The sequence below is a fragment of the Chlorocebus sabaeus genome, chromosome 21, assembly GCF_047675955.1.
Source record: "Chlorocebus sabaeus isolate Y175 chromosome 21, mChlSab1.0.hap1, whole genome shotgun sequence".
NCBI lineage: Eukaryota > Metazoa > Chordata > Mammalia > Primates > Cercopithecidae > Chlorocebus > Chlorocebus sabaeus.
The window spans coordinates 33139777-33166185 of NC_132924.1; the positions used below are offsets into that span (position 1 = coordinate 33139777).

Genomic DNA, 26409 nt, shown 5'->3' on the forward strand with positions numbered 1-26409 from the left:
AAGAGACTTCAGAGATCATCTAAGATTGGTTCCCCATGCGGCGAGGAGCTTCGAGCCCACCTTGCCCTTCCCTGGTCTTTAGAGTAGAGCCCAGGTGGTTTAAATGATTTGTTCAAGGTCAAGCATCAAAATTAACACTCAGGCCTCCCCACACATCATGCTATTTCCTCCAAAAATTACTTCTCCCCACTGCTCCCCACTTCCACCTCTGCCCAAAAAAGGAGGAAAGAGAGAAGATCCATAAAGTCATAATTAATGATATCCAAAACATGTGTTAAATAAATAAATAGAGACACCTTTCTGGTATGTGCCGCAAGCCTCAATATGCATCCAGCTGTAGAATGATCAAGACTAAATAAGCCCAAGAGAAGTTTTGAAGTTCCCAGAGTGAGAAAGTGTTGGACTTGCCCTCTTGTTTTAGAGGGTTTCAGTTTATTACTATCTAATAATGCTGGATGGTGTCAGAAAGCACTCAACCCAGGCAGCATATCACAATACGAAATCTATTCTATGAAACAGAAACGTGGTAATAATTTTCGAAACATCAAAGTCTCTCTGAGTGCACGAGATCCTTAAAACATTAAGAACACAATCCTTTGCCCCTCTCTCGCTGTATTTTGTGTTAATTTCTTACTCTGAAATATTAACAACTCAATCAAGAAGTCTTCATCATCACCCTCTCACTACTGAAGCATATCATCTAAAAAATTAATTCAAGAACATAAAACTCTTAAAGACAGCACCGGATTAATTAGCACGTGGAACAACAGAAAGTCAACATGCTCAAGTAAATGCACAATTGCTGTTAACCTTCGCTGAAATAATAGGGGAAAGACTATAACTACATTTAAGGATCATCATCTATTACTTTTAAAACCTGCAGTATATTCTTAATAATAAATGGAACAGCACAATCACTTTTCATACAACACACACACAGTTTTCCAGTCATTTACAATTCACCAGTTACACTCAAAACTCACCCCCCAACCGCCCCCCGCCCCACCACCACACCATCACTTCCACCTTTTATGAAAAGACAACAGTTTTGAGCCACTTAAAACAGAGAGAGAGAGAATCCTGGCAGAAAATAATACACAGCTGTGATAATATCGTGTTATTTTAAAATACCACAATATAGTTTTACTTTTAATAATAAAAGATAAAAAAGGAGCGTCTGTGAATAATTAGAGATTGCAGTCTGAAGCCGGTTACAGTCACTGCAATTGATAATAAACTGAAAACCCCTTGAGAGCAGGTAAATGCTTTGCAACCCTGACCCCCTCGCTCTCACATTACTTAACTACCCTGCGGTTCTTGCATTACATCACCATTCAAGCGATTGGTTCCTGCATTTTAACTCTCTCCCTGTCTCCTCCGATTAGGAGCGACACCGCAGCAAAGAAACTTCGCCCGAGTTTGCTCTTTCTCGCTTCGCTTTTTATTTGTGGCCCTTTTGCTCTGGTTGTTTTGGTTTGCTCTGCTTTTTTTTTTTTCCCCCTCCAACCCGGCCTCTGTTCAACTCATTCAGGTCTCTGTGCTAGAACAAAAACTCTGATCGAAGTGAAAAGAAATGCCTCTTCGGGCAAGAAGAGGAGCGGAGGGGCTGGGGAAAGAGGAGAAGGAAGAAGAGGAGAAACAAAGACGGGCAGAAAGGGAGAAGGGGGAGAAAATGAAGAGGAGGAGGAGGACGAAGGCTCAAAAACAGAAGGCAGTAGGGGCAAAAAAAATCTATAAAATCAGGAGAAAAGAAAATAAAATTAAAAACAAACCTCATGGACATCACTGAGGCTGAATTCCCTCCTGAGGTGCAGAACATGAGAGCTCTGGAATGAGTGTGTGTAGAATTTGAGCCAAAGCTTAACTAGCTTGAGTGAGTCATATCCTTCCCATTTGATTCCAGGCCAAGCGATGATGTAATGTGCTGGCCCTTCTTTTGCGCCTAGCTCTGGCTCTCCCTCCGGCTGGGCTCTCACTCACTTGCTCTCTTTCTCCTGGTCTCGCCCTCCTCCCCCTTCTCCTTTTTAGCTCAGTGCTAGTGAAGTCACCATTTAAATCTGGCAGAACTGAAGCAAAAACTTCAATGTAACCAAAACAGCCCCAGGCCGAGTTCCAGACTCAGAGAGCCTTCGTGGTGCACTTGCCCTTAGAAACGGGTAAACAAAGGGGGAAACAGTGCCGCTGGGGATGGCCCTACAGCTGCCATCAGAGAGCTCCAAGAGGGACCCGGAGTTCTGCAGGCAGGGGTCAGCTGGTTCTGCTGAAAAAAAAAAAAGAGTGCCCTGTGTTTGGAGAAAGGGAAATAACATCAAGACACGTGTAGAGATGGGGAAGCAGGGAGTGAAAGACGGCAGGTTGGAAGGTCTGAGTGTTAAAAACCAACCTCAGTTAGCAGCTTGGGCTTTGGTTCAGAACCAGGTGACAGGGTTTCCATCGCCCAGGGCCCTTTTTTCCTGGAGCTGGATGGGATTTTCTGTTGCTGAATGCCAACCGCCACCCCTCCGGAGAGTTCTCGAATCTGACCTGTCAGCAAGGGCAAAACCACTTCTGGTCCAAACATGTGCCCGTGTCTGGAGCCACCAAGGGCTGTGAAATCAGTCACTGCTCCCTTGTCCCCTGTGGGTCACCCTGTCATGTGCTAAAGGAAAAAGACCCCAGCCACAAGACACAACACTTGCCTTTCTGAGATCAGCACTCCAGTCTCAGGTGAACCTTCCAAAGGAGAGGGAAGGAAGACAAGTCCCCCCTTAAAATCAAAGACAGGCTGTGCCCCCACAACTCAACTTGCTGGAGGGGGTGCTGGTGCCGGTGGAGCCGTCTGTGACTTTAAAGAGGAGAACAGACAGTATGTGTGTCTCTTTTTTAATTACAGAGTGAGGAAAAACAGCCTGGGGAGGTGGGGGCAGTCAAGCATGATCCTTCACAAATGACAGTGAAGCCCTTTTAATGGCTGAATTCTGCCCCTCACTTCACACCTCCCCACTCAGGGTTCCACCAGGACAACACTCCAGACACTTCTCTACTCTATTAACAGGGTTTTTTAACCCCATCGTCTCTCCGTTTTGCTATTTCTCCTTACCCTTCATGCTTCCTTCAAAAAGAAAAAAGTAACATGAAAATGGGAAGTTCGCTAGGATTTTTTTTTTTAAATACCACAAAAGCAGAAGAAAGGCATGAAGCTGCAATTTTTTTTTTTCCTTTTCCGAAAATGACCATGGCTTGTGCTACAGTCTATTGCCCCTAAAGCCTTTTGTGGCCAATGAATCAGGTAGATAAGACAAACATTTGTCTCTTTGCACGTTGCAAAGCAGAGAGGAACTTGACTTCTAAACTCTGTTTTTGGAGGAATCTCTTGGCTTATTAAAGATGTCCACTGATGGAGGTCAGGGATATTCATCTGAATCCCCTGGAATTTAAATCACAGCTTCAGGGAGTGTCACTGTACTCAGGGTGAAGAGTTAAAAAGCAATATTTGCCCAAGGGTCTCCACGACCCTGGGGGTTGGGGTGGGGAAACTTTCTCCAGCAGGCTGCCCTTTGGTTTGACATCCTCAATTGATGCTGATGCCACAGTGGCTCCGAGTGACACCTTTATCAAGGCAGGCAGCTCTGAATTAGAGGTGATCAGCCATAATTACAGCTGGCGCCACTGAAGCCTGTGGCCTGACAGCGGCAAATGTGGTTGTTATAAAGTTTGGTCCACCATGTCAGTGGCCTGTATAACTCATTTACGTCTGACTTGCCAAGCAGGCATTGATTTTTTCTTCTGCTAAGGGGAATAAATAAAACAAAATTTTCAATAGCTTCTACAAGCCTTTACACTTCAAGGCAGGTTGGCAAGATTTTGTATAAACTACTTTTTCCTTTTTAAATGAGCCATTGACCATCTTGGTTAATATCAAGCTATGGACTTTCACTTTCCCTTCCCTACCCCCCAAATCTCCCCTCCCCACTTTAGTTTTCTTATTTAAATGTTTTCTTTATGTTATTATTTTTAGTACAAAATGGATATGTGGTAGAGTTTTCCAAATTTACATCTTTTTGTAAGCTCAATGGGAAAATGTTCTCTGCAGGATTTTTCTTACCCCATATTACAGGGGCTGGGTGAATCCACTAGATACCAGGCTTCTGCTGTTTTTCAGTGACATAGGCAAAAGGAACCCTGTGCTTTAAATAGAGGTGATGTAAAGATGGCTTTCCTGTGCCTTGTTTGGGAAGTAACAAAGGAGATGATCGCTTCGGCCAATGCCAGGCACGGACCTCAGATGAGGCCCACCAGCATCATTGCTTCTACCAGGAGGAGCAAGAGAACAAGAGGTTTGAAGGCGGCCAGTGTGCCTCTGATCAGGGAGTGAAATTGCCAATGGGTACAGTGTTTCTAAAACCCAGACAAATGCCAAGGACCCAGAAATGTCTGTGTCTGATGATGATGCCGTTAAGCCACCAATGTGTCAGAACACTTCAACATCCCAATAAAACAACTTTGGAGTGCTGGCCTGAATTGAAATCAATTTCGGAGTTCAAAGGGTCTGAATATTTACATTTGCACTTGTTGTTCAGGACATACGTATTCCTTCCTGCCCCTTCCAAATCAGGCATTCCACTGGCTGCTGGGTGCCTCCCCACTTGAAAAGAAGCCCTACTTTCCCATTTTCCTTCCTGTGAGGAGCTAAAGAGAGATAAGATGCTGTTCCCAAAACAAAATTCCCCTCTGACTCAAGAGATTCCTTTTTCACCCATTTGGCCTTCTCCCCTACCCCATGTCCTAGCTGTTCCTCTGAAGAAGGGGGGCTTCATAGATAGAAGTCATAAGATGCTGTAATTCCAGAGGGAGGCTTCTTAGAAGTAGCCCCCGGCCAACAGGCTAGGTCTCCAGATTAGCTGGCTTGCTCAGGAATGCTTACAACACCCTCCTTTGCAGAGCGTGTCATCCTTGGGGAGAGGGTGGTGGGTACCGCGCAGCTGTTCGGTGTAACTCACTCACACACTCCCAGCTCCTGATGAAATGTTCGGCTCCGAAGAAGTGGAAACCTTTGAGATTTGAGCTCAGAGTTCAGAATGCTTTTGGACTCTTTCCAAACAACCCAATAGAAGAGACACAACTTGGACTGCAGGGATGGAGGGGCTCAACAGCCGACTAGAGTAGACTTTTTGTGTGCCTGGGTGAATTTCTGAGTTCAGACACGTTATGAGAAATACAGCAAATATAAGAAACAATGGAGATCCTTCCTAGAGAGAGCTGGGTTTTTTGTTTTGTTTTGTTTTGCTTTTCCCCCCTCTTTTAGGTTTGAATTTATTCTCCTCAAGGAAAAGCATATCATCTTCTTTCAAACATTGTTTTTAAAATTTAACCCAAGATTTCTACAGTCCCAGTGGAGTTTGAAGGGCCAGATAATTTCAGAGTTAAATAAGCCATAATGACTATCACATGTACCCAGCCATAAACCTAGTATTAAAAATTATTCAGAAAAAAGTGGCATCTCTTCCTTTTTTAATTTACAATAACCATCCAGGTGGTTTTCTAAGGCCTCCTTTGCAAATTGCTTCCAGTGAACTCTCTGGTCACAGACCACTGCACACCCACATGGTGTCATTCAGCATTCCCTTCAACTTGGGTGTCCCGTGTTTTCACAGTGGACAGAGGATGAGGGGCTGCCTAGGTGACCCGGTGCAGCATGCATCCTGAACCATGTGCAAGCAGGATTCACTGGCTTAAATTGTCAGCCCTGCTGAAGTCAGCTCCAGGTGCTCCCAGAGAGAAGACAGGGGAGTGATCTGCCCTTGGTGACTCCTGTCATGTAACTACTGCACCTCCTATACCCCAACCCTGGTTCTAAGTACCCTTAGGCAATTCACTAGCCTTTCCTGTGTCAAAACCTATTTGTAATTCACGGATGTGGTAATGCTGAATATGTCTCAAACAAAGAAATGAATTTATAATGGTGGAGGCATCAGGAAACTTTTGGGGATAGATATTAACAAGTCACAACAGCCGTTTGGTTAGCCCTAAAATAATATCAATTCTGCTTCCAATAGTGTTTTTTCTCTAACTTCGTAAAATGTGCAAGTCATTGTATCACTTAAACCTAAACCAATGTCTGAAAGACAGTTGACACTCCTGGAATATTTGTTGAATAAATGAATGAGTGAATGAATGAATACAATCCTCAGCTCTGGCATTATCTTTTCCACGGTCTCCTTGCTGGGCTACCAGGCTGGTGTAGGGGTGGCCATTACTCTCTGCTCCTTTGGCGCCCTGAAGCAGATTCTATCCCAGCAATAAGCCAACTATGGAGAGGATCTCTTCGTGCTTGTCTTCTTCAGCAGCCATTTGCTCCTCCAAGACAGAGACTGTGCTATTTGTCTTTCTCTCCCTAGCACCTAGCACCTGGCCCATATATAGTAGGTCCCTAAGAAATGTAACTGAGGCTGGGCGTGGTGGCATACATCTATAGTCCTGCTACTGGGGCTGAGGTGGGAGGCTGAGGTGGGAGGATCACTTGAGCCCAGGAGTTCGAGACTACAGTGAGGCATGATCGCACCACGGCACTCCAGGCTGGGAGACAGAGCAAGATTCTGTCTCTAATAATGATAATGATGATGATGATAATAGTAATAAATTAATTAAAGAAAAAGAAATGTAACTGAACCTGAACTAGTAACAACACAGACTGCTTGGTCTTCCCTGAATATATTCCCTCCTGAAAGTTCTTTTTCCTGTTTGTATTATTGCTCACACTTTTTCTGCAGTTTCTTAAGATCTGAAGCATCTAGAAAACCTAGAATAAGAAAATCCTAGGAAATCTACTGGTCGGCCTTCTCCATCCCTGCACTATACCTTTTCTCCCTGGAGGGCCTGAGATTCCTCTTGCTCCCCTTTTCTTGGACTCCCACAGCAGGGATGGCAGAATGAGCACTAAGTGGTTGATGTCAGAGCAGCTGATCCTAGACTACTGTCACCAGCTTCCTACATGAGGCATCCAGGGAAATTGGAACTTGAGGTGAGAGCAGCTAAATATTCTCCTGTTGGGACTTCTTGCATGGTTGTTGAGGTGCCCTTAAAAAAGAGACACTGCCTCCAGGACTTTTTCATGTCCAAAGAAAGGTCATGTCAGTTCTAACCAATCTCTATGACTAGAGTGGGAACTACAGGAAGAACTCAAATAATAGTGGGGGACAGGAGGTCCAATTTTTTTTTTTTTTTTTTTTAGATAGGGTGATATAGGGTCTTGCTCTGTTGCCTAGGCTGGAGTGCAGTCGCATGATTTCAGCTCACCGTAGCCTTGACCTCCTGGGCTCAAGCGATCCCCCTACCTTGGCCTTCTGAGTAGCTGGAACTACAGGTGTGCACCACCATGCTTGGCTAATTTTGTTTACTTTTTGTAGAGACAAAGTCTACCTATGTTGCCTAGGCTGGTCTCGAACTCTTGGACCCAAGCTATCCTCCCAGCTTGGCCTTCCAAAGTGCTGGGATTACCGGTGTGAGCCATAGTGCCCAGCCAAGGAGGTCCAAACTTTTGTGGGTAAAAGTTTATATAGGATTGGAGCCTAACGATGTTATCAGACTAACTACACTGAATTCATGTTCTGGTGTTGAGTGGAGCCAAGACAAGGCATAGTAGCTGATCAAGACTGGCTCAGAGCAGCTATGCTTGGGAGAGGTGGACAACCCAACTGATGATGTGGGAGAAAGAGCCCTTTCCTGGAGGCTCTAGGGGGAACCTTGGTTAAAGGAAGTTATCAATCAAATTCCTAGTTTCCCCTTTGACCAAGTGTGGTGACTGGACCAGTCCAGGTTGAAGCAAGTGAGGTGCCTAGAGTGCAAAATTTAAGGAGGTGCTCACTCTCAGGGGCAGGTCTGCAATCGTCCAACCCTGAAAATAATTGCCCAACCCTGAAAATAATTGCCCCCTTAAATGTTGAGCCGTAGGGGGCTCATTTGTGCCCCTTGGTCCAAGCCTTGTTTGGAGATGATTTTCTACTCTCTGTGTACTCATGAGCATTGGTAGGGTTAGTAGAATAATATCAGATGAAGCTCTGGGCCTGCCTGGCTCTTTGGGGAGATGGGGAATGATGCCTGCAACAGACTAGACTCTTCCTTAGAGTATCAGCTTTCATCAGTCTTTCCTTCTTCTCAATTAGCCACTGTGAGCTGAGAGTTGAACTAAAAGTTGTCTGATACCAAAGTTGGGAATGCGACCATTCGCTGCTTTGTACTGATACACTAATACCTTTTATAATCCAGGTGTTCCTCATGACCTGGGTTAATCCATGTGTCCAGAAGCAAGCACTGCTATTGGCCCTGGAATCAGGAGAGGCAATGTGGGAAGACGATGGTCTTAGGAACGTCATGATTCTGACCAGGGAGATTTTCCAAGGGATGAGGGTTGGAGTAGAGGCAGAGAAGAATAGAGCGTTTTTAAGGCATAACATCAAAAAGTAAGAAACATAGACGGTCACTTCCCTCGGGTCCTAAGAGGGCCTTACACTGCTCACCTGGTCTTCGTCCCCTCCCTTTTACACCCTGAAATCTCATCAGGGGCCACATGAGCCAAACCTGCAAAGTCAATGCTTGCCCCTTTTCTGGAACCCCCAAGCTGCTGGTTTCCGAGGCTCCCCTGGTGGGTCTCCCCATTTCACAGAGAGGAAAACTTGGGACTGCCAGAAGCTGACCCTCATTCGCTGAGAATTTTTATCTGGAAAAGCAGTTCATGGGGACTTTCAAAATCAGTGGAAAAATGTTGTCCCTTTGCACGTGATAAACTCAAAACACTGCAGTATCTACTTTCTGAATATTCTCCCTCTGTCTCCCCTCAGCACTTTGAAATTCCACATAAAGACCCTCAGAAAAGGATTACTTACGTTATCTGTAGGATAACCCTGAAAATATACTCTGCTGGCTGTTTTCATTGTTAAAACATGTTTAAATGAAAAAAAAAAAAAAAGAACTACAAAAGTAAGAATGAGTTTGAAGAGGTTTTGAAGGTATTAGAAATAAAAAGGCAGGCTTAAACTAAGGAATTGTATTTGTGGTTTCATTTCTTTCCACAAGGATTCCAGCTGTAGAGCTCTGTGTCTATTTAATAACTGACCTTCTCTTACACTGAGCAGAGAAGTTCACCAGCACTGATTTATTAAGAGGGTTTCTGCAAGGAGAATTCGCCCTCCAACACTTTTGCCCGGAGGGGATGAGAAGAATTTTTTTTAAAACCCCAAACATGAAGCTCTTGGGTCTTCCAAATGAAATTATCTATGTTTTTATTAACTGGGCCCCTGAGTTAAAAAGTTGGTTTTGATAAGGGTGAATAAATGAAAGAGAAAACTGCTGACATAATATTTTGGTTTCCAAACCCACTTCCACATTCTACTGTCCCTCTCAGGCCCGTACATGACTGTGGTTTCTCTATTTACACCAGAATCCTGGAGAGAAAGGTGCAGTTAATCCTGCTTTATGCTAAAATTCAGCTCTAAACTTTAATAAAATGATCATAGTGACTCTTTTAAACGCTTAGGTATAAGTTTTGATTTTTCTAGACATGGAGTACTATATGATTTAGACATAACGCAGGCTTGTCTTTTCCTTTTATTTTATTTTTTTTGAGCGGAGTCTCACTCTGTCATCCAGGCTGGAGTGTAGTGGTGCCGTCTCGGCTCACTGCAACCTCTGCCTCCTGGGTTCAAGCAATTCTCCCACCTCAGCCCCCCAAGTACCTGGGACTACAGGCACATACCACCACACCCAGCTAATTCTTGCATTCTTAGTAGACACAGGGTTTCGCTATGTGGGCCAGGCTGCTCTTGAACTCCTGACCTCAAATGATCCACCCACCTTGGGTGGATCTCAAAGTGCTGGGATTATAGGCATGAGCCACCCCACCCAGCCTCTTTTCCATTCTTATAAGAGGAAAAGTAGATATTATGATGTCCAAGGGGATTTATAGATTTAGGAGTTAAAAGATCCTACATTTCTCATTTCTTACAAAGTTGAGAATTCTTCCTTTATTAATAGAAATGGGAAGGAAAATGAGATTCATGCACTGTCTGGGCCAATCCCAGTGCCCTTTCTTTAGAGATGGGGTCTCACTGCATTGCCCAGGATAGAGTGAAGTGGCTGTTCACATGCACAGTCACAGCTGTCTGTAGCCTCAAACTCCTGAGCTCAAATTATATTCGCACCTTAGCCTCCCACATAGCTGGAACTACTGGTACATACCACCACATCTGGCGAATTCTTTTCTTTTAGCACCCACCCAAACTGGAAAGCAGGCATTTAAGCTTGTGTTAGAACATACTTTTCTTGGGCAATAATCCTCCTTGAAAAAATCTAATGAACACTCTGACTCCTCCTTTTAACCATGGACCCCAGGTTAAAAACCCCCAAGAGAAAAAGCATGCTCACTTCGTGTTAAACTTCAAGCTATGCTCTTTCACAGGTAAAGAAAAGCAGGCACAAATAAATGAATCTCAATCCCTTGAAGGCTGACCCTTGGCCTGGCACTCAAACCAGCAAACATCAGTCAGTGGTTCTCAGATGTGGTGTGCCTGAGTATGTCTGGGGAATAGATTAAGATGCAGGTCTCCAGGTATTACCTTGGAGATTATATAGGTCAAGGTGGGGATTTATTTCTGTGGTGCTATCACAGAATATGTATATTTAAGCAAAACTCCCCAGAGATTTTGATGCTAGTGATCCATAGTCCACACTTCTAGGTGGTCATCCTATGGTCATGCAAATTTTATAAATAAATTAATTAAGTTGATAAAGTAAGTGAAAAAAATGTATAAATACATGTGTATGTCTCTGCTCTCCATGCTCTAAAGGAGCTGTGATTTCCTGTCCCCTCTTCTATTTTAAGGTAAAAAGTATACAGTAATCTGTCCTAAAGTGATCAAGCCTTTGGACATTGGCTATAGTGGCTTTTCCAAAACAGGATGCCCACAATGGATGGAAAGAAAACATCTGTGTTCACAGTAACATAACACCCATCTGAACAGTCTATGACATTATGGTCTCCAGGACCCATGATAAGATTAGGGTTTCCTGACCTGTGGCTAGTTTTGCAAGACATTTCTCTTCTGTGTTTACTATCAACATTTCCAGATGTTTATTTTGCAATATTCCTAGTCTCCTAAGGTGACAATCATGAGGAGGGTGTGCTGGGATGGGGGAAGGGATACCAGTGGTAACTGAGAAGTCCATTACAAGGTACCCATCTACCACGACTCTGGCATACCTTGATTGTCCTCTTGAACTTTAGTTACACATCAACAGTGGTCTCTGGATACTCATGATTGCACAGGGTTTCCTTCTCTGGGGTTCTTCACCCATCCCCCTCCCAAAAGGATGTTAACAACGTTTTTCAAAAGTCTTGAATTTGTAGGCTTGTAAAGAGCCACAGCACTTGAGAGGAGAAAATGCCAGTCTATCCACAGACCCAAAAACACGAGTGACCCAGGAAGGGGAATGAGGATCACGACCTGTGAGTCATCAAGGGCTGCATCTCCTGCTAAGTGGAAATTAAGTGTCTGAATTACAATGAGACTCCTACATAATTTCTATTTGACCAACTCTTTGTCATATTAATACTGTCATAGCGCCACAGAAGCAGCCACGGAGACAGACACCACACACATAAGCCCAGGGAATAGACAAAATGAAAAACCTGGGTAGGTGCTGAATGTCTGGGAAAATACTAACAATAATAATGCAGTAATCTGTGTGTAGATTTGGAGGAAGAGGCAGTGAACCTGAAAAGTAATGATAGTTATGATGAAAGCAAGGAGGCCTCCTACCTAGTTCTTTGGTCACGTACTATCTTCTAGCCTAGGGCCACCAAGCCTATTTCATCCTGACCCTTGCTGGAGATTTTTACACCCCCTTATTCAGAGAAGCTTTGTGTTGACAGAAGAAGAGACCCTCCAAGACATGGAGAATGAAGAGACAGTGATTGTTAGGAATGACACAAATCTCTGAATGAATTAGCTTTGGGGCAGTAATCCTCTTTAAAATTCTAGAGACTTTCAGAAATAAATAAGCTATAAAAAAGCCTGTAAGTCACCCTTTCCATTTGGTAAAAACGTCCTTGGTGTTGACTTCTTGTAGGCGAAGCCAGAGTCTTCCTCATCTCAAATCTGCATTGCCATCATATGCATCAGCATGTGAGCACCTTATCCCAAGCTGAAATAGGATCCACGCTGCACTATTTTGCAAGGGTAGGTGGTTTTGAGTCTAGAAGGCCCCATAACTCAGTCTGAGGCAGTTCCGTCTTAATTTGTCAAAGTTTCTGTTATTTTAACAAAGGCTATTTGGTGTTACTTGATCCCTCCTGGCCTGGCCAAACCTCAGCACAATTGAGATCCTTTTGTTTCTCTCTCGTCTCCCCTTTCACTACCTCTCTCTATATTTCCTGATACCCTCTTCTTCCTAACTGGTTTCAAGTCACCTCACAAAAGACTTTAGCTGAGAAAGACAAATTATCCTTATTTCATATGCTGATAGCACAGGGAAAACCAAAGTCATAAGTTCTTAAAGTGGGCTCTGAGACACCAGGACAAAAGATGCTGAGGACTGTGTTTTGTACAAGGATGCTGTTGAGTCCTTGGCTCTGTTTCAGAGACACAGGAGGACACAAAACAAACAAGATGTCAGACCTCAGGGAACCAGCATTCTAATGGGTCGAAAGAGATAATCAACAAGAAAACAAGCAAATACTCTTATTTTAGATCGTGATAATGACTACAAAGAAAATAAAACATGGTGATGAGAGGGAGCATTGGATGTGGTGAAGACTTTTAGATCAAATATTTAGGGAACTCCCCTCCAAAGAGATGACATTTTACCTGAGCACTGATTAGTGAGAAGGAGCCAGGTATGGCTATAGGGAAGAGGTATACAGAGAGAACCACCTAGATAAATACCCTAAGGCAGGAAGGAAATTGATGTGTTTCAGGCAGGAAAAGAAAGAAGACCTTGGAGGGAAGGAGAAAGAGAGGGAAAAGAGATAACCTGGGAGAGGTAGGTGGAGTCTTGCAAGTCACTACAGAGTTTCTATTTTATTTTAATTGTTGAGAAAAAGCCATTGGAAAGTCTAAAGAAGGGACTAGCATAATCTGATTTTTATTTTAAGAAAATTGCATTAATTGCTGTGTGGAGAACAGACTGTCAGAGGGAAAGAATTCGAGATTGGACAACAGGTAAGATATTTTGCAATAGTCTGGATGAGTAGTGATACAGGCTTGTGCCAACTGTGGTGAAGATGACTGTGATCACATGTGGTTTGAAAACATCAGGAGTTTTGTTTTGGACATACAGGTGGAGCAATCAGGAGAACAGAGGGGTAGGAACGTCTGAGTTCAGCAAGTTGGTCAGTGCTGAACACATCCAATGGGAATCAATTCTGATTGACTTTCTTTAAAACCATAGGCGGAGTAAATCTCAGAAATGAGTCATGTAGGATACTCTCGCAGTAAGAGGTGAGCAGAGAAGGATTAGCCAGTGAGCTAGGAGGAAAACCAGGAAGGGGGACAGGAAAGAGTCCTGGAAGCCAATGTCAGTACAACAGTCACTTCAGATGACTCCAAAGTACACATTTATTAGACATCAACTATGCAGTAGCTCCTGTAGCTGGGTTCTGCTCAGGAAGGAGATTAAAAGTCAACTTGCTCTCAGCTGGGTGGGAGAATAGTCCTCCTTCTACCTAACCCCTTCCTGCAAATGCTCCATCCCTTTTCCCTATGGTTGAAAATATCAAGAGAGGGACTCTTGTAATGCAGAAAATTTGAAGATCTTGTTTGCAGGCAAGAAAAGATAAGGAACTTAAAAAAAAATCTACCTGGGTCCAAAAGCTTTTAAATACCCTGCTGCCTATGCACCCTGTCCTTTTACCATTGATTCTCTTGGGGGAGTTAAAACACTGCTCTAACACCTAAATAAATACATGTAGTTTTCACATGCAAGATATAAACTGGTTGGGCATGGCGGCCACACCTGTGATCCCGGCACTTTGGGAGGCTGAGGTGGTCAGATTGCTTGAGCCCAGGAGTTCGAGACCAGCCCGACCAACATGAAGAGACTCCGTCTCTACAAAAAATACAAAAATTAGTTGAGTGTGGTTGTGGTGTACACCTGTAGTCTCAGCTACTTGGGAGGCTGAGCAGGGAGGATCACTTGAGCCTAGGTAGGTGGAGGTTGCAGTGAGCCGAGATCACACCACTGTATTCCAGCCTGGGCAGCAGAGCGAGACTCAAAAAAAAAAAAAAAAAAAAAAAGAAAAAGGAAAAAAAAAAGAGATATAAACTTCATGTCAACACAGGCTCTGCTTTATTCATTGCCACTTTTGAAACTTGGCAAAAATGATAAAATTAAAATTGCCCATGGACATGAGAGGTAGACCTTCTTTAGTTTCCAAGTTTAGAGAGTAAGATGAAAAAGAAAATCATAAAGCATGTTTTAAAGCAATACACTTTATTAATGTATGCGATTTTAAGACTTCTATGACATTTCTCACTTTGAGAGGGTCTCAGGGCAGTTTGGGAATGTGGGCTGCCCAGTGGGTTCTAAGAGCTGCTTTCCAGGGGACAATAGGAGCAGATGTTTTCTGGATTTTTCTCCATCTGTGAAACAGGTATCCTGGGACAGGTTTTAATGTGGGGAGGTCCTTTTAGAATGTGTGATGATAGCCATTGTATTAGACCCAAGAGGCCCTAGGTATAAAAACGAATGGAAAGATTTGAGAAATTCAGCATCCCAGATTGCAAACACCAATTAATACATTTTAAGATTTAAAAGCTAAGTTGTGGATGTTTCTGAAAATCCTTGTATTTCCTCTGGGTAAATCCAAATTTTGCTCAACGGTAGGGGCACTGGGTCTAAATCAATCTTTCCCTCCCCAGAAGATGGCCTACACTGACTTAGAAAAGGGCAGCAGTAGAGGTAAGGTATGGGGCAGGTGGTTTCTGGGGTCCGGGGGAGCTTAAGGTAATCTAAGAGGCCAAATGCTATAATGGTTACTTCAAATTTAGGGAGAAAGAACAGGAAAATATCTTAAAAATTTCTAAGTACTTTGTTAACACAACCTCATGCAGTGTTGGAGCATGAAAATTTTAAAGTCCAAATTTCCTCATTCTGCAGGTGAAAAAAACTGAAGTAGGGAGAAGTTAAGCTGCTTACTTGCTCAACCACTCCAGACCCCTTTCTGAGTATTTCAGAGTTCTTTCTATGACAGCACTGGGAGGCCTGGTATCTCTGGATTGTAGGGGAGGCCTCATTCAGTAATTTCCCTGAATTCGTTGTTGGCTTTGGGCTGGGGAGTGGAAGATGTGAACCTGAACAATATGTCAGCCTTGGGTCTGGGGCCCAGGGCACTTCCCGCTAACCGGGTCAGAACAGCCAGTCTCTGTCAGTCAGAGTTGATCAGAGCTTATTTTATAGTACATTATTAAATGCCATGATGTTTTTGTAACCAAATAAATGCATTATGAACCGAGCGTTTTTTTTTTTTCTGCAGTTCTCTACAACATCCTGGATCTGTTCTTAGAAGGAAATAAAAAGCAATAGGGACTCTAGCCACAATAATCCCAATTTATATGTGTTACAAAGCGATTTGTTATCTCCTTTCATCTTCTTAAAACTTTTCCCAAGGTGAAAGCTGAGGTTAGAAAGGTGTAATGACTTGGTCAAGAACACAGAGTTATTAACTAGATCCCAGGTCTTTTAACACCTAGTCCAGTGTTTTTTTTGGTGGGGTGTGTGTGTTTGTGTGTGTTTTCCATAATACAACTGATCTCCCTGTCTAGTGTCCTGAATATGTGTTGTTTTATTTTAGAAAGTGATTTTTGTCTTTAATTGGTTGGGATGATTGCAACTTGTTTTTTAATTCATTGTAGTAAAATATACATAATAACAAAATTTACCATTTTAACCTTTTTAAGGTGTAAAGCTCACAGACATTAAGTACATGGTTGAAACTTTGAAGGTAAAAAAGATTACAAAAGTGTAATAATAATTGTTATAATAAAAATAAAAGCTAATTAGAAAGTCCTTGCTAAATGCCAAGCAATGTGCTAAGAGCTAATCTGTAATGTCTCATGAAATTCTAAAAGTAAATCTGGCTATTTTTATCTTTCTTTTACAGATGAGGAAACAAAAATTCGGAGAGGTTAAGTAACTTGCCCAAGGTCACACAGCTGGCACGTGGCAGAGTCCAGTCACACACTCAGGCAGTTGATTGATGTGTTCACACTATAATCCACCACACCTTGTTGCTTTTTCTTTGAGGCCACTAAACAAAACAAATAAGAACTGAAAGGCTCAATTCGTCTTTCTTGGCTTCTCTGTCTGGTTGTAACCACACGTTGACCAGCGACCAAGCAACCCAAGTCCTACCAGAATTTTAGAAGAGGTACCTGAGACAGGGAAAAAGGCCAAAGTCTCTTGCTTCTCCCCAGTCTGAAAAATTAGGATTGCTCTGTTCTAGTTGAACTGGCAACATCTAAGAGACCCAAGGTACCCCAAATTATGCTTATGGTAAAGCAAGTGATAAGAGAACCTCCGTTTTCTGGAAAGGGATCATAGAAAGCAGGAAACATATTTTGAAAAAGGAAGCGTCTGAATTCATTTGACAATAAATATCACTAAAAAACTCAATCAATTTAGTATACACTTTTTTTTTTTCTGAGACAGGGTCTCACTCTGTCACCCAGGCTGGAGTGCAGTGGTGAGATCATGGCTCACTACAGCCTCGACCTCCCACGCTGAAGCAATCCTCCCTACCTCAGCCTCCCATGTAGGTGGACCACAGGCCTGCCCTGCTCATTGTTAAAAATTTTTGTAGAGACAGGGTCTTGCTATGTTTCCCAGGCTAGTCTCGAACTCGTTGCCTCAAGCGACCCTCCCGCCTCAGCCTCCCAAAGCACAGGCATGAGTCACCACTCTCCGCCACAGTTCTGTTTTCTGCAACAGTCCGTTATCAAAAAGTGTGTGGCCAAGTGCAATCACCTGAGGCCAGGTGTTCTAGACCAGCCTAGTCAACATAGTGAGACCCTGTCTCTATTTAAAAAGAAAGGGAAAAGGATTTTTACAAATTGTTTTAAAGAAATGTAATGGTAACTTCCTCAACAAAGCAGGCCACTAGAATTGTGGAAAGAATACACACCGTATCAACATGCACACACTTGTACATTTTTATATTAGTGAAGTTCTATTGTTTTGACTTGTATTGATTTATAGTTTCAGGCTTTTTAGATGGCACATGGAAGATATGTAGAATTAAAGACAAACTTAAGACAATTACCTCATATAAGCTACATATCCCCTTATGCCGTACTCTGTATCAGAGTAGTCATAGATGAAATATGTTTATATTATTTTGGGGTAAAGTGTCAGCTTCTCTTAGTCTGCATTAATGACTATAGAAAACATTCCTAATGATAGAAACACAGTAGCCCGAATTCAGGTAAATGGTCTTAATGGAGAGATACATTTAAAGTCACCCACTAAAAGGCAATGAGCTCACATGTAGTAACCCTGCCTTATTCACAGCTTGGCTTCCTGCTGTTTCAGTTACCTGCGGTCAGCTGCAGTCAGAAAACAGGTGACTATGGTACAATGAGATATTTTGAGAGAGAAAGAGAAACCACCTTCCCATAACTTTTATCACAGCATATTGCTATAGTTGTTCTACTTTGTTATTAAGTATTGTTGTTAGTCTCTTACTGTGCCTAATTTACAAATTAAACTTTATCACAGGTATGCATGGATAGGAAAAAGCAGTATATAGAGGGTTCAGTATGATCCACAGATTCAGGCATCCACTGGGGGTCTTGGAAAGTGTCCCCTGTAGACAGGGAGAATTACTGCAAACACTTTTCAGACCATGTACCAACTGGTCTCAAAAACATTTTGTTTTCTCTTGCATGTGGCAGAGAACATGAGAATACCGTCAAAGGGGATAATGACGGCAGGAGAACTGGTACAGAAAGCAAGAAGAGAAGCCCAAGGAAGCGGGGGCTCCCCTTGTTGTGCCTGGTGTGTCTGTCCCTTGAGCAGCCCTTGACTTCGAGCTGAGAGTTACATCCTTATGGCAGGGCACAGGAAGACGCAGACCCTAGGAGCAGGTGAAATTACAGCAACAAAGATTCTTGACACAGGAAATAGATTTCCAGAGCTTACAGTAAAACAGTAAATGCTTTACGTCTATGAGCTTGGCTTGTAGCCACTGTTGTAAAAATCAGCCAAGCCGTCCCCTGATGCCCTTGATGTGATGGGCCTGTGTTGGAGATAGAGTCCCATAGTGGTGTTTTGTTGTTGTTTCTTTTTATTTTGAAATAACTTCCGATTTTCAGAAGTGTTGTAAGGCTAGAGCAGAGCCTTCCTGTGTGCCCTCCACCAGCTTCCCCTCATGGTAACATCTTACACAACCCCGGTACATTTACCAGAACTGAGAAACTGATGCTGGTATAGTACTATTAACTTAGCTACAGGCTTTATTTGGATTAGTTTATTCCACTAATTTCATTTCCAGGAACCAATCCAGGACACAAACATAATGGGGTTTTAATCATTTTATTCCCTTACTCAAAAAACAAGCTCTCAATTGCTAACAAATCAAAGTAAATGCTGCCTAGTTATTTTGTCATATCCTATATTTTAGCGTCATCTGCCACTATTCACCAAGATGTACCCTATAAGTTTTGGCTAGAGCCAAACTAGACATGATTGCTTTTTCTCAATATATCTTGATCTTCCCTACATCTACAACTTTGCTTATGCTGATCCTTCAACCTGAAACATCCTCCACAGCTCATAGTTGTGCAGTTTCTATGAGACTCATATCAAATGTTTTCATTGCAAGAAAGGGTTCCTGGTACCTCAAGCCAGATGTGTTCTCTCTTGCCTAAGAATTCCTGGTGCACAGCATCGGTGCCTTTCTCATGCTGCATACTGGGAAGGATACCACTACACGGGGCCTCAGAGCAGGGCAGAGTGAAAGGACAAGGTCTAGAACCGAGGGTCAGCAAGAGCGCCCCAGCCTCTGAAAGAGGAGGGTAGCAGTGGGCCGTGGACAGAGCATAGCGGTGAATTTGATATGAAACTTCACACTCTCACCCACCGGTAAAACTGAATGCCATAGCACGCTTGAGGCCTAACAATATGATTTGATTCTAACACAGACTGAAATTATAGAAATAATATAAAAGAACCAGATAGTTCCTACCTAAAATACTCCCCATTGCTTTCACTGTAATAAAACCTATTTTCATCCAAATCTGTTTAGAAGAAAACCTAACCCTTTGTAAAGTCATTTTGTTTTGATTTTTGTACATACTTCCTTCTCCCTTCCTTACCATATTAAAGATTAAATCAGTATTTTTTGTTGTAACATAAACTTTACAGGAAAACATATATTTCATTGGCTACAGCAATTCTTTTGTAGTTGTATAAAACTACACTCACATTTGCATAATTACAACAGAATTCTGTATAGTTACAAACATATAATAAAAGTAATTACTAAAGTAATGAGAAATAAACTTTGGCATATCCAGAGATGTTTATAAAACCCAGACAATGGAAAAGAATATATGACCCTTCATATTGGAATGCAAAGCACTCATTTTTTCCTTCAATTAAAAGATGCTATACTCTTTTTATTAGTTTTCTTATATATCTTTTAGCATTTGTTAGCAAAGAATTTAATAAAAACTGAACAGCATAAAGTGAGGTCATGCATTAGACCTGGGAAGGGAAACTTCATGAAGTTTCTTTCCGTCTCCTCATAAGAATGAGTCCTGAAACAAGCAGAGTTTAATAGAGAATTAAATGTGGTACAACCTAACTATAGATTAGTTTATGAAAATGTGTGATTTTTATATACAACTCTGTAGTATTCAAGGCTGGGGAAATTATGCAAGAAGAAGTATGATTAACTTCATGGGACTGAAAGGCAGACGTGCATTTTTTAAACCTTTACATTGTCTCACATAATGTAAATATTCTTCTTTTTAAAGGCAAAGCAAAAGTTTGAAAACTTTGTTAATAAGAACCAAATATTAACCACTTGCAATTTTTTTCTAACACATTTATCAAAGAAAAGTATAAATGTGAACTAATTTCAAGTCCATTGAACAGGTATTTGTTTTCGTTTCCTGGGCTTTGTCATTTTATGTAGTCAGGTTGGATGTGACTTCAAAAACGGTTGTATAGGAAACGTTTATTTTATTTGCAAACTTAGAAACATTTTGTGAGTTTACAAATAAACAGAATGAATTCTTATATAACACCAAGAAGTTTTTTTTTTTTAAACGGTTTCATCTTTTTTTTCCTTTTCTCTCTTTTATTTTTTTAAAACATCATCTACTTAGAGAATGATTCCTATCCCAAAGAAAATATTTGGGCAGATTTATTCATATCCTTGGTTTAAAAAGGATATAAGCAGGCTAAGCATATTTCATGGAAGAAAGGAAATATGCCCACAGTTTCTTTTATATATTAACAAGTGCTTTTTATTCTAAAACCTCAAAATATTCTGTATCTTTAAAAATTTGAACACCCTCAAGACAGCAATTTCTAAGGGATCACATCGCATTTTAATTGCCCCAAACAAAACTTGCTGGCAGTTTCAAGTAACTAGATAGGAAGGGTAAGCTCTTATAAGAACACACTCATGCCAGTAAATAGTATCCTTGATCATTCTGATTGGCATTCCAGCTCCCGCAGTGGGATTCAACATGCCCCCCAGGGACAGTATGCACCTGAGAATTGTTTGAAGGTGCATCTCTTTTGGATTTGTTTAGAGTGGCTTGGTCAGGGGTAAGACAGAATTTTCTACGTGATTCCAAGAGCATCAGTCCTGGTTTCACTCTTCACAAAAAAGCAGATCCCCAAATCTTGTCACTGGTGACCCACTTGATCCAAGCAAAGTTTGTGACAAGTAAGCTCCACTATAATCAAATAATTAGGGGAATCATTTTGAGTTTTTTTTCCCCCTAAGAAAGGGTCTCCGTCTTTTGTCCAGGCTGGAGAACAGTGGCATAATGATAGCTCACTGTAGCCTTGAACTCAAGTGAGCTCGTGATCCTCCCACCCAGCCTCCAAGTAGCTGGGACACACTCCTGGCTATTTTTATTATTTTTTATAGAGATGGGGTCTCATTATGTTTCCCAGGTTGGTCTTGAACTCCTGGGCTCAAGTGATCCTGATCCCCCTGCCTGGGCCTCCTGAGTAGTTAGAATTATAAGCATGAACCACCATGCCCAAGTTTGACGACATTTGTTGAAGTGGGATTTAGCTTGCAATGTATCCATTTTCTCCGGCTCTGTTGTACCCTTCCTTTTCCTCTTCCCTTTCTTTGGGCTATCTGGACCACGGCATTTATTTTAAATAAAAAAAAATCTTTTAAAAGTAAACAGGGTTTGGACTCATTCTCACAAAAGCCGCACCTGCATGTGTAAAGGATCCGTTAACATTAGGAAAGGAAAGTGATTTGAGACTGACTCAAGTCAGGGAACTACCCACTGAATCATCGCTGACACCTCCAGGGTTTCTTTGGAGGTCTCTCATAAGAGCAGGGATCTAGCCCAACCCTGTTCAGCTTATGAGAGCTTAGCTGAAGGTGGTATGGCTGCCGGCCACATTACTCATTGGGGATATTGAGTCATATACATTTATAAGGGGTGGGCACAGAATATTAAATATCCCTAAGGTGTTTTGTAGCTTGAATGGTGTTGCTGAGCGCACAGAGGGACAGAGCTCAATTTCTAATTTTGTGTAGGACATGCAAGTTTCATCTTCACAACATGCATTTCTCATTTATTATCCAAACTTTCGGCGATCATTCCTTATAACTCAACATTCACAGGTTTCCAAATAAAAATGTTTACTGTGTTTTTGAGAGATGAAATGAAAAAAGACAGCAAAAAATCGATTCTTCTTACTGTTTTTTCTTTAGAAAGTTTAGGCCATTTGATCCACCATGGGTGGAATGACTTTTACATGGGATATTTTTAAGGATGTCAGCAACACTCTTTGTTCTTCCTTGTGCTAGAGTCTTGCCTCTTAATTCTACTTGCATAAGTTAACCTCAGAATATAGATCACGCCTACAGTATGGTGCCCAGACTGGTCTCAAACTTCTGGGCTCAAGCAATCCTCCCACCACAGCCTCCCAAGCAGCTGAAGGCTGAATGTGATCTTTGAATAATGGCTTTGCAAGAAGACGGATAAATCTATTCTCTCAACCACTATTTTCTGAGAATTATCAGTTCAAGCCATATTCCCCCTATATCTGGCCAAATTCTTCTTTTTTACCAAATTAAAAAAATGGACAATCCTGCTTGTCTGTTTTTCCCCCTACTTTCTTTATAAAGTTCCTAAATACATTCTTTTAAGTTTCATTTAAACTAGGGCATTTGGTAAGTTGATAGTTATAGCATGCTCACAGCTGTGGGAAAACTGACATAAAAAATAACCAGCTCAGAAAAATGGCCCATGTACAACATCTTTGAGTTTTTATGTTTTATTAGCAATTTGGATTCATTACTGTTTGGGGGAGGAAGGAAGGGAGGTAGATGTTTCTGCAAGTTGTTTCTTTAATGTATTAAGCAGAGTTTTCTAATCAGGTTTAATGCAACTCTGCCTGGCCCTTTTAGCTGGGCTGTAGGAGATGCAGGCAACATTGACCACTGGTTTCCGCTCTCCCCCACCCCACCCTCCCCATATACCTCCTTGGCCCTCCCTGATGGTCCTTCATGGAAATTCATTACCCAGCAGCAGAGGTCAAGCTACGTATTTTGTGATGTTTCCATAGAAAAATGAGATAACCTCCTTATCGCAACCCAGTATGCTCTCTGATCTTTCCCAGCTTTTGTCTTTTTCTTAGCCTTTTGGGCAAAGGCATGATAACCACTTGGCTCACAACTGCCACACTGTCACTGTGGTTTTGAATTATGATGACCAGAAAGAGGCGGGTAATATTTAATAGCCTGAGATCACAGACTTCCCTGACACAACACTTAGACAGGTCTGTCTTCCTTTCAGAACCCTCATTATTTGTACCTGTTCTGTGACTTCTGGGAGAATACACTACCTCTAAAACTCTCTCTCTCTTCCCTTCTTGCTCTTCTGGGATATTAATTTCCCCTCCTCCACATGAAAGGGCTGTCCATTTTGTTAACAAAATGCATTAATGCAGACTAGAAGGGTTCCGTTCCTAATCTTTTATGAATCTTGGTGAATCTTAGAAATATAAAAATAAACTGCTGAAATAGTCTTCTGTGGCATACTTAAGGAAAATCACCAGTGATCACATTTGAGAAAATGTTAAGTACACAGTTATCATGTCTTCCAACTCAATGGTTACCCTTTCCCTAGGAACACAGGAACTATGATGGAAAAACAGTAGGCACAAGAGAATTCAGAAGAATAAAATGGGAAATCTCATTTTAGTCAAACCTTCACCCTTGGAGAGAGAAAGGAAGGAAAGAAGAAAAGAAGGGAGGAAGGAAAGGAGAGAAAGAAGGAAAAAAATGGTAGTATTTTTCATCTTTTCTTAAACAAACTTTATTCTTAAAGTCCTACAAGGCATTGAAACTGGAAAAGATTTAGAATCTAAAATACCAAGTTTTACTTGAAGGGCTGAATTGGCTCTTCAAGCTAATCAAACCAAGGATTTGATGTGACACATAGCTAGAAGACAAGAATGCTAATTCCATCTCCATGGACAAGATCACTGTTCAGCTTGTTTTTCATGATGAAGTTGAAAGCTCTCAGAGAGAGAGAGATGTTAGAAGCCAAGTGAGCAGAAAAGTCCTGGATCATGGGTTTCTAGGAAAGCACAGCTCTTAATTGAAGTCCTGGGACCAGCAGCATCAGCATCACCTAAGGACTTGTTAGAAATGCAAATTCTTAGACCCCACTTGAGATCTCTGGGAGGGTGGGGCCCTGGAATCTGTATGGTTTTCCAGTTGTTCTTCTGCATGCTAAGTTTGAGAAGCCCTTGTAACACTCTCCCCCAGAAGAATTTAGCCTGCACTTTGGGAAGGGATAGTAATTACTAAGCCCCCATTCAATGAAACAGCAGTACCTGCAGTACTAAAGCACATGAAAGAATTCAAGGTGTAGAAGAACATGTTTATTATGAGCAAATGAGAGGAGGGGAAAGAATAAATTAACACAAACACAAGAATGTAAACAGAGATTATTAGAATCTCTGTATCTATTACAGATTACAAACATTAAATTTCTAGAAGAAAAATAAATACTAGGATTATGTGTGTAAAGAAATGAGATCACCATATAAAAGCAGGCTTTCAGTTTCTGATATTTCCGTGTAGAAACCAGAGATGGTTCCAACTGGCAAATATGAAAATGGAATTTTAGGCCAGAGATCTTGCCTTAGAGGATCCTTCAGCCTTCACTCAGAAGGGGAGAGCTGGCCGAGTACAGTGGCTCACACCTATAATCCCAACACTTTGGGAGGCTGAGTCAGGGTGGATCTCTTGAGCGCAAGAGTTTGAGACCAGCCTGGGCAAAATGGTGAAACTCCATCTCTACAAAACCCACAAAAATTAGCCTGACTTGGTGGTGCACACCTGTAGTCCCAACTACTTGGGAGGCTGAGATGGGAGAATCGCTTGAGCCTAGGAGGCAGTGGTCACAGTGAGCTGAGATCACTCCACTGCACTCCAGCCTGGGTGACAGAATGAGACCCTGTCTCAAGAAAAATAAAATGAAGGGAGAGCTTTTCCTCTAGGCAGTAGCATGTCCACTCTAACGATACACAAAAGAAGTAGATTTTAGTATGGGGGAACAGTTTGATCTTTCTTCTTCTTCTTCTTCTTTTTTTTTTTTGGTGAGACAGAGTCTTGCTCTGTCACCCAGGCTGGAGCGCAGTGGCGCAATCTTGGCTTGCTGCAACCTCCACCTCCCGGGTTCAAGCAATTCTCCTGCCTCAGCTTCCAGAGTAGCTGGGATTACAGGTACCCATCACCACGCCTGACTAATTTTTGTATTTTTAGTAGAGATGGGGTTTCACCATCTTGGCCAGGCTGGTCTCGAACTCCTGACGTCATGATCCACCCACCTCAGCCTCCCAAAGTGCTGGGATTACAAGTGTGAGCCACTGCACCCAGCCTGATCTTTCATCTATACTGACATCCTCATACATACCATCCTCTGCAGCAATCAATGAGTACTAAACAGTGAAGCTGATAATGAAGCAAAATGGGCAGACAATAGCTAACTCATTCACCAAAGGCTGTTTTGCCCTTTCTTATCCTTCCTGGGGAGAGAAACAGAACTTCCTCAGCGCCTCACAGCATATTCACAGGTCATCTCATCAGGGCTATGTGTTGCAGGGAGCTGGAATTGGGGGTTGAGTAGCTCATCATCTATAGGTAAGTGCTTAAATCAAACTTTTCAGAGAGAGATGACAAGTCAGCTTTATGGTTTGGCCCCCAAAGACTTACTGTGGGGAGCAAAAATCAACAACCCTGCACTGCACGGGTTTGAGCGGGCCAAGTTTAACCACCTCCATTTCCTGCCGAGGCAAGCACGAGAGCACACTTAACCCACATTGCGTTTGGAACTCCTCTCAGTAGCTTGAAATACAGTGCTGAGCTGGGGTGAGGCCACCTGGTGAAGTTACTTACCCTTAGATCTTTTTAGGTACTCGAAGGTCTCTGCCTCGTAAAAGCCCAGGCCCCTTCAACATCTTGTCCAAACCATGTTAGGTTTTCTCTCACCTTTTAAATCAAGGCTGATGGCTGACCCCGCGTGATAAGGAACCATTTCAACCCATTAGATCATCAAAGGAGTGACCTGGCTTTTCTTCTGCTCCTTTTTTGTCTCCTCTCGTAGTGCTTTTACAAAGTTCTCTGGAGGATCAGGTCTAGGCCGCTGGAAGAGCAGCCCTTTTTTCTGCTGTTCGCTTCGGGGCAAGCACCTTGTCCCCAGGGGTTGGCATGCACAGACCTAATGTGAAATGCACTCACAGGAAACGGATCCAAACAAAGAACTGTGTTCCCTATTACATGATGTTTCTGCCCAAGTACAGAATGTCAGTTTCCTTCACAGCTGGTGTGTTTGCAGATTGTTACAGGAAAAGCGGTTGTCATTTATAACGTTTACAATTTGCCTGCAACTTTCATGTTAAATCTTCATTATCTTCCTCCTTAAAAATAACATACATTAGAGTTCAAACTTTCTGTAAAGAGAGGGATTCCTAGTACATGGACAATAAATGAGTGTGCTGTAAACCTAGAGTCAGAATGAACCTGAAAAACCAATCAACTGTTGCTTGAGAGAAAAATAAAATTCGGAAAATATCAGAGCTTTCCTGAATTCTGTGACTCTGTTTCAATAAAGATAGGGAGTTATATTTATGAAGTTTAGTCTCTAAATGCAGCAAGTAATT

At 42.1% G+C, this 26409-nt stretch overlaps 1 protein-coding gene across 3 annotated transcripts in view; it reads right to left on the reverse strand.

Moving 5' to 3' along the window:
- CREB5 (cAMP responsive element binding protein 5) overlaps positions 1-26409 on the reverse strand; it is a 411935-nt gene that overhangs the window by 131118 nt on the left and 254408 nt on the right. Inside the window, exon 1 of one of the 3 annotated variants that reach the window (XM_007981776.3) lies at positions 1773-1886. The exons of the other annotated variants lie outside the window; for them this stretch is intronic. Within the exon in view, the coding sequence (XP_007979967.1) occupies positions 1773-1819 (47 nt within the window). The 5' untranslated portion in view covers positions 1820-1886. Of the gene's footprint in view, positions 1-1772; positions 1887-26409 lie in introns of those variants that run through there. 3 annotated transcript variants of the gene reach the window in all.